A 15,460-nucleotide genomic window follows, 5' to 3' on the forward strand; every position below is an offset into this window, starting at 1 on the left:
CCAGAGAGGACATCATCATCGTTGATAAAGAACGTCCGTCCTCAGAGACCAAAAACAGGAAAAGTTAACGTAATATTGGTAAACTGCAGGAGTATCCAGGGCAAGGTTCCTGAATTAGTATCTCTTATTGAAGGAAATAGTGCGCATATAGTATTAGGAACGGAAAGTTGGTTAAAACCAGAAGTGAACAGTAACGAAATCCTAGACACAGAATGGAATATATACCGCAAGGATAGGATAAACGCCAATGGTGGAGGAGTATTTATAGCAGTAAAGAATTCAATAATATCCAGTGAAGTTATTAGCGAATGCGAATGTGAAATAATCTGGGTTAAGTTAAGTATCAAAGGTGGGTCAGATATGATAGTCGGATGCTTCTATAGACCACCTGCATCAGCAACCGTAGTAGTTGAGCGCCTCAGAGAGAACCTGCAGAACGTCGTGAAGAAGTTTCGTGATCATACTATTGTAATAGGGGGAGACTTCAATCTACCAGGTATAGAATGGGATAGTCACACAATCAGAACTGGAGCCAGGGACAGAGACTCTTGTGACATTATCCTGACTGCCTTGTCCGAGAATTACTTCGAGCAGATAGTTAGAGAACCAACTCGTGAAGCTAACGTTTTAGACCTCATAGCAACAAATAGACCGGAACTTTTCGACTCCGTGAATGTAGAAGAGGGTATCAGTGATCATAAGTCAGTGGTTGCATCAATGACTACAAGTGTAATAAGAAATGCCAAGAAAGGAAGGAAAATATATTTGCTTAACAAGAGTGATAGGGCACAAATTGCAGAATATCTGAGTGACCACCATCAAACGTTCATTTCTGAGGAAGAGGATGTGGAACAAAAATGGAAAAAATTCAGAAACATCGTCCAGTACGCCTTAGATAAGTTCGTACCGACTAAGGTCCAAAGCGAGGGGAAAGATCCACCGTGGTATAACAATCATGTACGAAAGGTACTACGGAAACAAAGAAAGCCTCATCATAGGTTTAAGAGTAGTCGAATCATAGCTGATAAGGAAAAGCTGAACGAAGCGAAAAAGAGCGTAAAGAGAGCAATGAGAGAAGCATTCAACGAATTCGAACATAAAACATTGGCAAACAATCTAAACAAGAACCCTAAAAAGTTTTGGTCATATGTAAAATCGGTAAGCGGATCTAAATCACTCGTTGACCACGATGGCACCGAAACAGAGGACGACCGAAGAAAGGCAGAAATACTGAATTCAGTGTTCCGAAACTGTTTCACTGCGGAAAATCGTAACACGGTCCCTGACTTCAGCTGTCGCACGGACGCCAAAATGGAAAATATTGAAATAAACGATATCGGAATTGAAAAACAACTGCTATCACTTAGTAGCGGAAAAGCATCCGGACCAGACGAGATACCCTTAAGATTCTACAGTGATTATGCTAAAGAACTTGCCCCCTTTCTATCAGCAATTTATCGTAGATCGCTGGAAGAATGTAAAGTACCTAGCGACTGGAAGAAAGCGCAGGTCGTTCCCATTTTCAAGAAGGGTCATAAATCAGATGCGAATAATTATAGGCCTATTTCGCTTACGTCAATCTGTTGTAGAATAATGGAACATGTTTTGTGTTCTCGTATTATGACGTTCTTAGATAATACAAATCTCCTTCATCATAACCAACATGGATTCCGCAAACAGAGATCATGTGAAACTCAGCTCGCCCTATTTGCCCAAGAAATTCACAGTGCCGTAGACACTGGCGAGCAGATTGATGCCGTATTCCTGGACTTCAGGAATTCCAGTTCCGCACTTACGTTTAGTGAAAAAAATACGAGCTTACGGAATATCGGACCAGGTTTGTGATTGGATTCAGGATTTCCTAGAAGAAAGAACACAACATGTCATTCTTAACGGTTCAAAATCTGCAGATGTAGAGGTAATTTTGGGAGTACCGCAGGGAAGCGTGATAGGACCTTTATTGTTTACAATATACATAAATGACTTAGTTGACAACATCGGTAGCTCCGTGAGGCTACTTGCAGATGACACGGTTGTCTACAAGAAAGTAGCAACATCAGAAGACTCGTACGTACTCCAAGAGGACCTGCAGAGGATTAATGCATGGTGCGACAGCTGGCAGCTTTCCCTAAACGTAGATAAATGTAATATAATGCGCATACATAGGGGCAGAAATCCATTCCAGTACGATTATGCCATAGGTGGTAAATCATTGGAAGCGGTAACGACCGTAAAATACTTAGGAGTTACTATCCGGAGCGATCTGAAGTGGAATGATCACATAAAACAAATAGTGGGAAAAGCAGGCGCCAGGTTGAGATTCATAGGAAGAATTCTAAGAAAATGTGACTCATCGACGAAAGAAGTAGCTTACAAAACGCTTGTTCGTCCGATTCTTGAGTATTGCTCATCAGTATGGGACCCTTACCAGGTTGGATTAATAGAAGAGATAGACATGATCCAGCGAAAAGCAGCGCGATTCGTCATGGGGACATTTAGTCAGCGCGAGAGCGTTACGGAGATGCTGAACAAGCTCCAGTGGCGGACACTTCAAGAAAGGCGTTACGCAATACGGAGAGGTTTATTATCGAAATTACGAGAGAGCACATTCCGGGAAGAGATGGGCAACATATTACTACCGCCCACATATATCTCGCGTAATGATCACAACGAAAAGATCCGAGAAATTAGAGCAAATACGGAGACTTACAAGCAGTCGTTCTTCCCACGCACAATTCGTGAATGGAACAGGGAAGGGGGGATCAGATAGTGGTACAATAAGTACCCTCCGCCACACACCGTAAGGTGGCTCGCGGAGTATAAATGTAGATGTAGATGTGGAGAATCATATAGCACTGTGTTCTGTTAAAAGAGACTTTTCTGCATGGAGAGCACAAACTTCATCGTGCGCAGTCAAACTTCATCGTGCGCAGTCAAACTCCATCGTGCGCAGTCAAACCCCATCGTGCGCAGTCAAACCCCATCGTGCGCAGTCAAACCCCATCGTGCGCAGTCAAACCCCATCGTGCGCAGTCAAACCCCATCGTGCGCAGTCAAACCCCATCGTGCGCAGTCAAACCCCATCGTGCGCAGTCAAACCCCATCGTGCGCAGTCAAACCCCATCGTGCGCAGTCAAACCCCATCGTGCGCAGTCAAACCCCATCGTGCGCAGTCAAACCCCATCGTGCGCAGTCAAACCCCATCGTGCGCAGTCAAACCCCATCGTGCGCAGTCAAACCCCATCGTGCGCAGTCAAACCCCATCGTGCGCAGTCAAACCCCATCGTGCGCAGTCAAACCCCATCGTGCGCAGTCAAACCCCATCGTGCGCAGTCAAACCCCATCGTGCGCAGTCAAACCCCATCGTGCGCAGTCAAACCCCATCGTGCGCAGTCAAACCCCATCGTGCGCAGTCAAACCCCATCGTGCGCAGTCAAACCCCATCGTGCGCAGTCAAACCCCATCGTGCGCAGTCAAACCCCATCGTGCGCAGTCAAACCCCATCGTGCGCAGTCAAACCCCATCGTGCGCAGTCAAACCCCATCGTGCGCAGTCAAACCCCATCGTGCGCAGTCAAACCCCATCGTGCGCAGTCAAACCCCATCGTGCGCAGTCAAACCCCATCGTGCGCAGTCAAACCCCATCGTGCGCAGTCAAACCCCATCGTGCGCAGTCAAACCCCATCGTGCGCAGTCAAACCCCATCGTGCGCAGTCAAACTCCATCGTGCGCAGTCAAACTCCATCGTGCGCAGTCAAACTGCATCGTGCAATTCAAACTTCATTGTGCAATTCAAACTTCATTGTGCAATTCAAACTTCATTGTGTGATTCATTTCCTCCACAGTACACTGAACAGGTTTTCCATGTTGCCATTCTATGCCCAGTACCATTTCTGGGGCAAGCAATGTGATCACAAAGGCAAAACCAAAACACAACTGATATTTGTTGTCGCAAACCTTGGCCACTAACACAGCGATTGTTGCTGCTGCCGTAGCTACCTCTCACCCACTAGGAACAGTCATGTATATTGCAGCATAAACATCTGAATAAGGTATTCATGCAGCTTGATACATTCACAGAAAGAAGAAAACCAAAGCTCTGTTTCCTGTAACCAGGGCACCAATCAGGAGCTACTTGCAAGAGCAGTATCAGCTCCAACGTTGAGAAAGTTGACAATGGCTGAGTCAGTGACCCTCACCTCCAAACCATATCAAATGACACCAGTAGCAGACTTTGAGAATGTGGTCTATTGGTCCCAACTATTCACAGAAAAACCGAAGCAGATACTCCCCCAGGTTACCATTAATAGGACTACAAATCAATTTCAGCTTGACATCAGTGCTACTGTCTCAATAATAAGTGAGCTTATATACAACAATTAGGGTCTGCTGTTCATCGGACCTACTGCACAGCATATTCATTGTTGTAGTGAGTAAAATACCTCAGTCAAGGGAGGTTGCAAATCTGTCACAATGTCAAAAAAGTATCTTTCCTTCTTGGTTGTTTCCTCTGCCCGAGCACAGAACATTTTTGGCTTAGACTCTTTTGAAGCCTCTGGTATCCCAATTGACAAAAAAGTCCAGAATACTTCAGAATGCATTCCAACAGACACTTTACAGGAGCCATACAATGACTTTTTTCTCTCTTCAATGCTTGATTTTGTTGTGCAAAGGACTATACTATACTGTACATATAACACATAGATCCATGGCAACACCCAAGTTCTATCAAGCTAGCCCTATTCCTGCTGCTATCTGTGATCCCCTCAAAAAAGAACTTGATCGTCTTGAATGGCAACAAATTCATACAACGTTCTCATTCAGCTAATGTATGTAATAATGGCAAAAGAACAGACGTGCAAAATTACATACCTGTGTCATTAACATCAGTTCACTGCAGAATTCTTGAACATATTCTAAAGTTCAGATACAGTAAACTTCCTTGAGACAGAAAAGCTTCCGTCCACAAATCAGCGCGGAATTAGAAATCATCACTTGTGCAAACGTCCGCCTGCCCATTTCTCTCATGATGTCCTGCGAACCATGGATGAAGAGCAACAGGCAGATTCCATATTCCCAGATTTCCCCAAAGAATACAACATGATGCCCCAACAGAGACATTTTACAATGGTCTGACAATAGGATTCCAGATAGGTAAGTGGCTTGAAGACAATCAACTCCAGTGGATTATCATTGAAGGTGAGTGTTCACCAAAGACAAGGTTACCATGAGAAGTGCCCCAAGGAAATGTAATAGGATCACTTTTGTTTTCTATATACATAAATCTTCTGACAAATAGGTGAAAAGCAGTCTATGATGCAAGGGAAAATGCTCCGCTTGCTTTGAATGTAGAAAAATGTAAGTTAATGCAGATGTGTAGGAAAAACAATCCTGCAACGTTTAAATGCTGTATTAGTGGTGTATTGCCTGACATTGATATGTTGATTACATATTCAGGTGTTATGTTGCAAAGTGACATGAAATGGAACAAGCATAGAAGGCTGGTAAAAGGGAAGGTGAATGATCAGCTTTGGCTTACAGCGAGAAATCTGGGGAAGTTGTGACATTCCATTTGTTTGGACAACAATTTTATTTGCTGTTTTAACACTATACTGGGACGCTGCAGTTAACAACATACAACATTTGCAAGTGCATTTCCTAAGCAGCACTGTAGAATGTTATAGCTATGCGTAACAAAACATTCCCACACATGGAAGACACGACATTGGCACTGGTTACACCATATGGCACTGAAGACTATCGGTGGTACGAGAAACAATGAATAAAGCAGGAGATTGAATCCTTCTCGGAGATTCTGAATGCTGGGGAGCTACCAACATTTAGCCATGAAGGTAAGACTTTTCACTATAATATTAATTATTAAAAGCCACATTCAGCAGATTAAATGCTAATGTGACCCTAAACATTATTAAGGCTTTGCTACTATCATACCAACATTCAGTAAAGTACTTATATCAGAATATAAAAGACAATAATTAATTTCTCGAGAATGTCCAAAGAGTTCCAAAGTTATATGAGGTGGAATAAAGATTTCTGTTGCATCCCAAGCTAGTCAACTGGCATTAGTATGCCATTCAGACCTCATCTCTGTGCAATCCATTCTCTCTCTTTTATGTGAATTCAATGTTATATCTGGTTAGCAGCGTGGTTATTAACTATTTTAAGTTCTTTGTCTATAAATGTACTGTAGTGGCATCCTGGGATTTTTTTTACAGTAGGTTAGCTACCCACACCTCCACTTAGAGCAACATGAGAAGCCAGTTGGCATCTTTGAAAGAATCAGACTATGCTACAAGAACTGCTCAAAGGACTGATTCAGTGAGAAACCTGCAAAGAACAGATAGGAAAGGGCTCTAAGTTTCATTTCAATAGTTGTTCTAGGAAACATCTGCAACATCTCCAACAGTGACATCTATATGCATAAGGTTCAACGTAAAGCAAATTGCTTCAGCTCACTGCATCTTTACGTATGGCCTCCCACGTGAAAGGGTCTCAATAGTTAAACCAACTCAGTCCCCTTCTTAGCCAGAGATGCCAATTACAGTGCACTGCACAAGCAAATAACAAAACTAAATGCTTTTCTCGAAGTAAATTTACCTTTTGATATAATTTTAGCACCACCATCTCCAGAATAGTTACAGTCTTCCATTGAGCAAATGGTTTTAGTGATCTTTTTAACAGTTGATTTCATAATAATGCAGTATGTTTGTAGAGTATATAATGCCTGACTAAATAAGTCTAGACTCTACTTTTGCTAGCGCATTTTTTGTCCCAGTTTTTTCAGCTACCATTAGCAAGAATTTATTGAATTTCACGACAAATGACTTTAATTTAAATTCATCTGGCTCACTGCTATTATCATCAGAGAACTGAACAGCATTTGTGTTACTGAGTGTATTCATTTTGTACACAATGATGTTCTAAATTTTAGTTCCTTGGAGTTTTGAATTTTAGGTGCATAATACAAAAGGCAACTATTATTTATGTAGTCATAAGTATTCTCTGACTGCAGTCTGTAACACCAGGAAACATCTGATGTAAGCCATCATACAAAAGGGCTTTATAGCACTACATACATTACTTAGTAACAGTGTATAGCATTTCAGTACTTACTGAACCATCTTGAAGTGCTTTTCTCAGCTTCGGGAGGTCACTCACAGGTACCCAGCACTCCGCAATAAGACACTTGTTTGTTACATCCATATTGAAACTATTCAGAGTATGGTAGATAGCTTTCATTTTGCGTACCATTACCATCCAGTTGTTTAATTCTCGGGCCACACCTACTAACACTCGTTGCCGGTGATCCTGTGTCTGGTTCAGAACCTGAAAATTGTATAAATATATGGTGATAGAAGACAACACATTGGAGAGAAAACAAAAGTTAGGCTAGAGGATGATATCAATACACCAAATTAATAATAATGTTTCCTAACCAGGTCATGGATGCTATATTTGCATTTCAATGGAAAAAAAGTGGATAGACAAATAGAATTAACAGCAGGCATTATGGGATCTTGAGATCAATATTTGTCCTAAAAATTCAAGCAACATAATATGAACTAAACATAGTGTTTTGTCTTTCACTATCATCATCTGAAATAATCAGCAAGTATTTGAACAATTTGGTTGTTCTTTGTAATACAAGTTTGTACCATCACTAATATTAAATCATTTAGTAGCTGGGAGCATTGGGAATGTTCAGCACATGAATGTAAACTGCTAAAGGATTCAATACAAGCCCTGTCTTATGCAAGTTTTTGCAGTGATAACTGATGGGGGAGAAGAAGAAGAAGAAGCAGCATTTTAAAAATAAATAGAATAATCAGCAAGACAAGACACACTTTCAATTAGGGAACATAAATAATGAACTACAAACTTTCACACGCCAGGGCTGTATTTGTTAAAAGGAATCCTAAATTTAGTTTTCATGTCTACTGCATACTATCATTTAAATGGACATTAACAGAGATATGAAATAAAAAATGAAAACACCTGCAGCCATGTCTTTTTCATTTACTTTATTTATGATTTTATTTATTTGTGGGGTTACTTCAGGAATCTGCAATGAAGGGACATTCAATAAGTAATGCCACACATTTTTTATCTCTGCCTATTTTGGTTCAAAAAATGCGGGATTTGATGTGGGGCAATGTGCAATATTCCCCCTTCAGCCCCTATAGTCTCATGAAGTTTCAATATGTGGTGGCATGCTATGGAGCCTTCAAAATGGCATCTGTAATGGAGATGCATCCCAACCAAGAGCTGCCATTGAGTTTGTTTTGGCGGAAAACTATAGCATAGCAGATATTCATAGGCACTTGCAGAAAGTCTAGGGAGACCTGGGAGTGAACAGAAGCATGGTGAGTTGTTGGGCAAGGTGTCTGTCATCACTTCAATAAAGTCGCGCAAACCTGTCCACTCTCCTGTGTGCCAGCCAGCTGCAAACAGCAGTGAATCCTGCAATGTTGAAACTTCAATGTCTTCATTATCACAAAGATGCGAACTAACTTCTCTTTCTCCATGACAACACAAAGCCTCTTACAAGTCAGTGCACCCAGGAGGAGCTCACAAAACTTCACTGGACTGTTCACAAGCCCATTTCTTGCACCTTCCGGCTTACATCTGTTTGGCCCAATGAAGGACGCACTCTATGGGATGAAGTACGTGGAGATTACCAATGTGGCAAGATGTTGGCTCCAATGTTGACCAGTAGAGTGTTGTTATGTGAGCATACAGGCCCTCCCAGTAAGGCGGTGTAAGGCTGTCACAGTGAACGGAGATTAGGCAGAAAAACAGGGTTTTGTAGCCAAACGAGTGAGATATGGTGTACTAGAATCCTGAATAAAATTCATAAAAAAATGTGTTACATTATGTATTGACTGTCCCTCCTATTAAGTGACCTATTTACAGACAGAGTATCAAATTACTGGACTCATCTAGATTTCATATTATATTTGCATTATGTTTGTTTAGTGGTAATTTGTTTCGGTAAGTAACATTAGTTTTAAATTTTAGTTTTTTTCACTAACACTGATGCAACATCGTCTACAATTTGGCTGTTGACAAATATTTACAGTAAATTTGCTCGGATATTATTGCTCTCAATTTTTGTATCATCCTTTTACTAGTATGTCTGTAATCTTGTCTGGATTTTCATTATTGTTTTTACACAGGAGCCTTAATATGGAGTAACAAGTGCCAAAATTGGTTGCATAAATTAATTAAATGCAAAAGATATTGATGCAGGTGTTTTAATTTTCATTTCATGCTGAACAGCTGAAGTCCATGTGACGATCTACTACAAGGAGGGACATACAAAGATTTAAAGAGAGAGAAATTCATACTCTGACAACACTAAAAACAATGAAAGACTTTTCTGCCATGTTATCAAGTGAAACAATACACATCAAGATAAGTCTATTAACACATCTCTTTGTCAGCTTCAAATAAATCAGATTTTCTCATATCAGTGTGTAGACGATCACTAACTCACTGCCTTCCACTTTTTTCTTTTTTCAGCACAACAAAAAGGCTGTCAGAAAATGATCTTTCAGCCAACAAGGGCTTCATCACACACACACACACACACACACACACACACACACACACACACACGACTACAGTCTCTGGCTGCTGAGGCTACACTGCAAGCAGCTGTGCATGATGGGAGAGAGAACCGGGTGGTGGGGGTAAGGAGGAGGCTGGGCAGGGAGGGGGAGGATAGCAGGGTAAGGGTGGGGGCAAATTAAAGTGCTGCTTATGGGAGTATACAGGGACAAGGTGGAGAGAGGGTAGGGCAGTTAGGTGCAGTTAGGAGGTTAGAAGGAGGCAGGGGGGGGGGGGGAAGGGGGGGTAGCTGAAATAGAGAGAAGTAAAAAGATTATTGTTGCATTGGTAGTGCTGGAATGGGAACAGGAAAGGGGTGAGAGGATAAGGACAAAGACAAACGAAGGCTGAGGCCAGGAGGGTTATGGGAATGTAGGATTATATTGCAGGGGGAATTCCCACATGGGCAGATCAGAAAAGCTAGTGTTGGTGGGTAGGATCCAGATGACACAGGTGGTGAAGCAGTCACTGAAATAAAGAACATTGTGTTGGGAGACATACTCAGGAATGGGTGGTCCAGCTATTTCTTGGCCACAGTTTGTCGGTGCCGATTCATGCAGACAGACAGTTCATTATTTGTCATGCCCAAGTTGAATGCAGCACAGTGGTTGCAGCTTAGCTTTAGGTCACATGACTGGTTTCACAGGTAGCCCTGCCTTTGATGGGATAGGTGATGCTTATGACTGGACTGGAGTAGGTGGTGGTGGTGGTGGTGGTGGTGGTGGTGGTGGTGGTGGTGGTGGGAAGATGTATGGGACAGGTCTTGCATCTAGTTCTATTACAAGGATATGAGGCAAGGGGTTGGGAGCAGGAGTTGTACGAGGATGGATGAGGATATTGTGTAGGTCTGGTGGGTGGAATCCCACTGTGGGAGGAGTGGGAAGGATAGTGGGTAGGACATTCCTCATTGCTGGGCACAATGAGAGGTAGTCCAAAACCTGATAGAGAATGTGTTTCAGTTGCTTCAGTCCTGAGTGGCACTAAGTCATGAGGGGAATGCTTCACTGTGGCCAGACGGTGGGACTCTGGGAGGTGGTGGGTGACTGGAGAGATAAGGCATGGAAGACCTGTTTTTGTAGAAGGTTGGAAGTCTGTTTAGGCCTCAATGAGACCCTCAGTGTATTTTGAGAGGGACTGCTTGTCACGACAGATGCAATAGTCACAGATGGCTTGGCTATATGGAAGGGACTTCTTGGTATGGAATGGGTGGCAGCTGTCAAATTGGAAGTATTACTGGTGGTTGGTAAGTCTGATGCAGACGGAGGTACTGATGTAGCCATCTTTCGAGGGGAGGTCAACACTGAGGAAGGTGGTTTGTTGGGTTGAGTAGGACCAGGTAAAGTGAATGGGGGAGAAGGTGTTGAGGTTCTGGACGATTAGAGATAGGGTGTGCTCTCTCTCAATCCAGATCATGATCATGTCGTCAATGAATCTGAACCAAGTGGGGGGTCTGAGATTCTATGTGTCTAGATCGCCCATGAATAAGTTGGCATAGGATGGTGCCTTTTCTGCTACCCCCCCCCCCCCTCCCCGCCTAACCTCTTAACTCCACCTAACTGCCCTACCCCCTACCCTCTCTCCATCTCCCTCCACCCATCCCACCCTACTTCTTACACTTCATCTCCAGTCACGCACATCTGCTCACAGTGTGGCCTCAGAAGCCAGAGGCTGCAGTCTTGCGTATCTCTGATGGCAGCCCTGTTGGCCAAAAGCTCATTTTCTTGCAGTCTTTTTATTGTGCCTATTTGTGACTCAGCATGGTGAGTAGCAACTATCCTTTTCATAATATTGTTACATTCCATCCTGGATTTTGCATTGTGGAATTCATTCATAAGTAGCAATAATGCTTTAAGTAATGACATAAATGGCCAGTTTCCTGGGGCTGGTATTGTTCTAAGCTGCTGGTCCCCAAAGTGTTAATACATAACGTGCTAAATTGTTCCAACTTTTTCAGTTTTGATTGTTTAGTATTAATTTGACATATTCATACTTATATTCTTTTGTAAACCACTTACCTTTACTGTAGACATAAGAAATTTCTTTGCTGGAACTAGAAAAATAGCGTTAGTTCGAAAGATAGAATGTTGCTGCACTGTTACGTGTGTTTGTTTACCACACATCAAAATGGTTCAAATGGCTCTGAGCACTATGGGACTCAACTGCTGAGGTCATTAGTCCCCTGGAACTTAGAACTACTTAAACCTAACTAACCTAAGGACATCACAAACATCCATGCCCGAGGCAGGATTCGAACCTGCGACCGTAGCGGTCCCGCGGTTCCAGACTGCAGCGCCTTTAACCGCACGGCCACTTCAGCCGGCACCACACATCAGCCAGTAATAGTTGAGGGGTTGCCTTTCCTCATTATTGTCCATTGTTTCTATCCCAAAATTTTCATACAGAAGCTTCATTGTGAAGCCACTGTGAAGTTGTTACCTGACTGTAAGAAAATCGTGGTGAACTGCAAACTGCAAGTGTAAATTAGCTGTGAACGTGCACTCTGCATTCTATCATCCAATTCCTCAAATTTCTTTATGAGTAGCAGTGAAACTTCAGGGAAGATGGTAACTCTTGCCAAAGAATAAGTCATCTATGGTGAAAATGCTGCTAATATCTGTTTGAAAAACACCTGCAAAACATTAGACATTGTTGATTGTTCCAAAACACTGTCAGTACACGATGACGGTCCGGAACATTATTCCCACCTCCTTAATAGTGAGGTGGTCCGCCTTACAATACAGCAGCAATTCTGCATGGCACAGATCTGAGAAGTCCTTGGTACGTTTCCATAGGTATGTGGCACCAGATGTCTGTGCACAGGTCATGAAATTCTGCTAAATTATGGGCTGGTGGTTTGAGAGTGTACAGCTGGTATCAGATGTGTTCCATTGGGTTCAGACCAGGAGAACTTGGTGACCAAAACATCACCAACCATTCACCACCATGCTCCTCAAAACATTTTAGCATTTTTAGGCTTATGACAGGATAGTTATCCTCCAGAATATGCCACTGCCAACACAGAAGTACAAACATGAAGGAATGCAGGTGAACCGCAATAATGTTCACATAGTGCACAACTGTCATAGGGCCTTTGATTACTATCACAGCTTTGATGGATGCTCAGTTGAACATCCCCCACAGGATAACACTGCCACCACCAACCTGTATTCGTGATGTGGTGCATATTTCGAGCAGCCATTCCCTGGGATGACAGCAAATCCACTATTGACCTGGTACAACAAGAAATGTGATTCATCTGTCCAGGCAACTCAGTTCCATTGATCCATGATCAAATTTTGGTGATCCCACACCCACTGCAATCATAATGACAATGTTGTTGAATCAGCATGGGAACTGTTTCAGCATAAAGTCAAGCACCGGCACACCAGTTGGGAACATTAGAGCAGACAGGGCTGTGAAGATGATGTCAGCCAACTGCACGTGGACCGACCTCTCTTTAGGATGATAACACGATGATAGCGCCCTCTACGCAAAGAGAATGCTAGTGCTGCACCCGACTGGCCGCAGCCGAGTTGAAGACTAGCCAATTCTATGAGTTCTACAGCAGCGAGTTCAAGAATAGCATCAAGACTAGTCATTTCACTTCTACAATGTAGCATCGTCTATACTGAAGAGTATTGTTAGTTTATCTATCGCCCTTTGCTTGCATCACATTTATACATCACAAAGTTAAGTATTGTAATCATTTACTTTTGTAATAAACTCAATTAATACGATTTGCCTGACGAGTAGGCAGGATACAACAGCAACATGTAGGAGCTATCTACCGCAAAGCCTTATGTTCAAGAATATGCACTGAATGGTGTCCTGCAAAACATTTGTGCCTGCAACAGCTTTGTACTCAGCTACAGATTGCCACCTATCCCTCCTTAAAAATATGGACAAGCTTCCAACCCACACATTCTGTGATGTGAGGCATGAACATTGGAATGCAACGGACTAGTGTAGCAGTTCACTCAAAACAGCAAATACTCTTAATATCTTATAACTAATATTAAAATTTTGTTGTAGATATTTACAACTGAAGTTAAATTCAAAATATGTTATTTTCATTTTGGAGTATACAAATTTAATTTTCTAAAAAATAGGAAGAACAGATTTAAACAAAATTCCACCCCTATAAACATATTTCTCCTTTCTGTAAAACTCAATACTGTACCTAAACCTCTGTAAACCCAAAACTTTTAGTTAATAGTTTAATTATGTGCATGTTTCAACAACAGAATTATAGAAGTGTGTTGTTACATTTTAACAAGTGCTTCAAGCAGCTGTGACCCCCAGTTCAGTACAGTTAAGTTGTTAGCCGTGTTAAATTACTCATAGCTCAGTTATTCTTAGATATAGGTGTAGAAAGTTCCACATCACATTTGGCAGCACACAACATTTATTGAACATTGAAAATGTAATATGAATTGCCTTGGATTTGAAAGTGAAATGAAGACTATATGAAGTTCTATTTTTGACTGGTGTTACTGGAAACAATAAGCAGAATAACATATGGAATTAGGCACCTGGTTACTAACTTCCACATAACATCCAGGACTTCATTATTCTGTCATAAAAGTTAAGTACTTTTATAAAATAATGCCTATTTTCTCCATTGCTTCTTAAAAACATTCTCTCTCAGTGATACTCACCAACCTGATGTTCTGATTGCATCAGCTGAAAAATCTACAGCTCAAATATTTGCTAATCTCAAAAATGATTATTATTATTCTCAGCTAATCAGATGGTGATGTTAAAACCTGCAACATCTAGTCACCTACATGTGGCTTCGTCACCTTTTAACTGCTTTCCATAGATGCAAACCAGCTTCATGTTACCAAGATGCTCATTTCCAGGTGGTGGGCCATAAAAATCTGCACATTGTCAAAGTTTCTTATGCCAAAGGATTTCGCCATTTGCAGCCTGTATCACCACAAGAATGATTCCCCATTTGTCTCTGCTCTGCTTACATACTTTCCTTAAAACATTACATGCAACTCTGCCATGTGGCATTCAATTGCACAGTGGGCAGTGGGAAGTGGGCAGTGGTCATGAAGTTTAGGCTCATTAGTGTATATGTCTGTACACACTGTGATCAAATATTGTATTTTCATGAGCAGAATAAAAGATACAAATTTCAGACTGCATGGAAAATGATGGCTGATTTGAAACACCAGCCAATCAAAGTCTCTTGTGTCTACAGTTCGCATCATGTCGGAAGGAGGCCCCATTTCAGCTGTTCTGCTCATCACCCACCACGAACTGCTAATAGCCAATAAGATTCATTCTCTTTCCAAGCAGCTAGCCGTGAGTTGCAAACTAGACTGCGAGGATCACTTTTCCAAGTGCTGTGCTGTTCCTGAATTTTGCGACGATGCAGTTTCATTCACAGAGCCACCGAATTATTCACTCTGATGTCGATCTTACATTCTTGTATCAGTATAGCTGTGAATGTGTATCTGTAAAAGTTTTGGTGTGATTTCCAAATGAAAATGTCATGTGATGGCAATAAATATGAAGTTTCTCACAAGCAACTTTAATCAAATTGTATGCCTGTGGAGTATAGTCTTAGTCGTGCAACTGGTTTCGTGATTTCCTGTCAGAAAGATCACTGTACGTAGTAATCGTCAGAAAATCATTGAGTAAAACAGAAATGACAGAAGTGATATCTGTTGATTGTGAGGATGTGTTGTAGGCACTCCTCTGTTCCTGATCTAATAAACAATTTAGGAGACAATCTGAGCGGCCCTCTTAGACTGTTTGCAGATGATGCTATGATTTACTGTCTTATAAAGTCATCAAGATTAAAACAAATTAGAAAACAA

General features: G+C 41.8%; 1 protein-coding gene across 2 annotated transcripts in view; it reads right to left on the reverse strand.

Annotated features, from left to right (window-relative positions):
• The window catches only part of LOC124615533 (V-type proton ATPase 116 kDa subunit a1), a 656,071-nt gene that overhangs the window by 77,508 nt on the left and 563,103 nt on the right, over positions 1 to 15,460 (reverse strand). For both annotated transcript variants that reach the window (XM_047143497.1, XM_047143496.1), the window contains exon 9: positions 7,134 to 7,346. In XM_047143497.1, the coding sequence (XP_046999453.1) occupies positions 7,134 to 7,346 (213 nt within the window). The remainder of the gene's footprint in view (positions 1 to 7,133; positions 7,347 to 15,460) is intronic.

Source organism: Schistocerca americana, chromosome 5 (assembly GCF_021461395.2).
Source record: "Schistocerca americana isolate TAMUIC-IGC-003095 chromosome 5, iqSchAmer2.1, whole genome shotgun sequence".
NCBI classification, from domain to species: domain Eukaryota; kingdom Metazoa; phylum Arthropoda; class Insecta; order Orthoptera; family Acrididae; genus Schistocerca; species Schistocerca americana.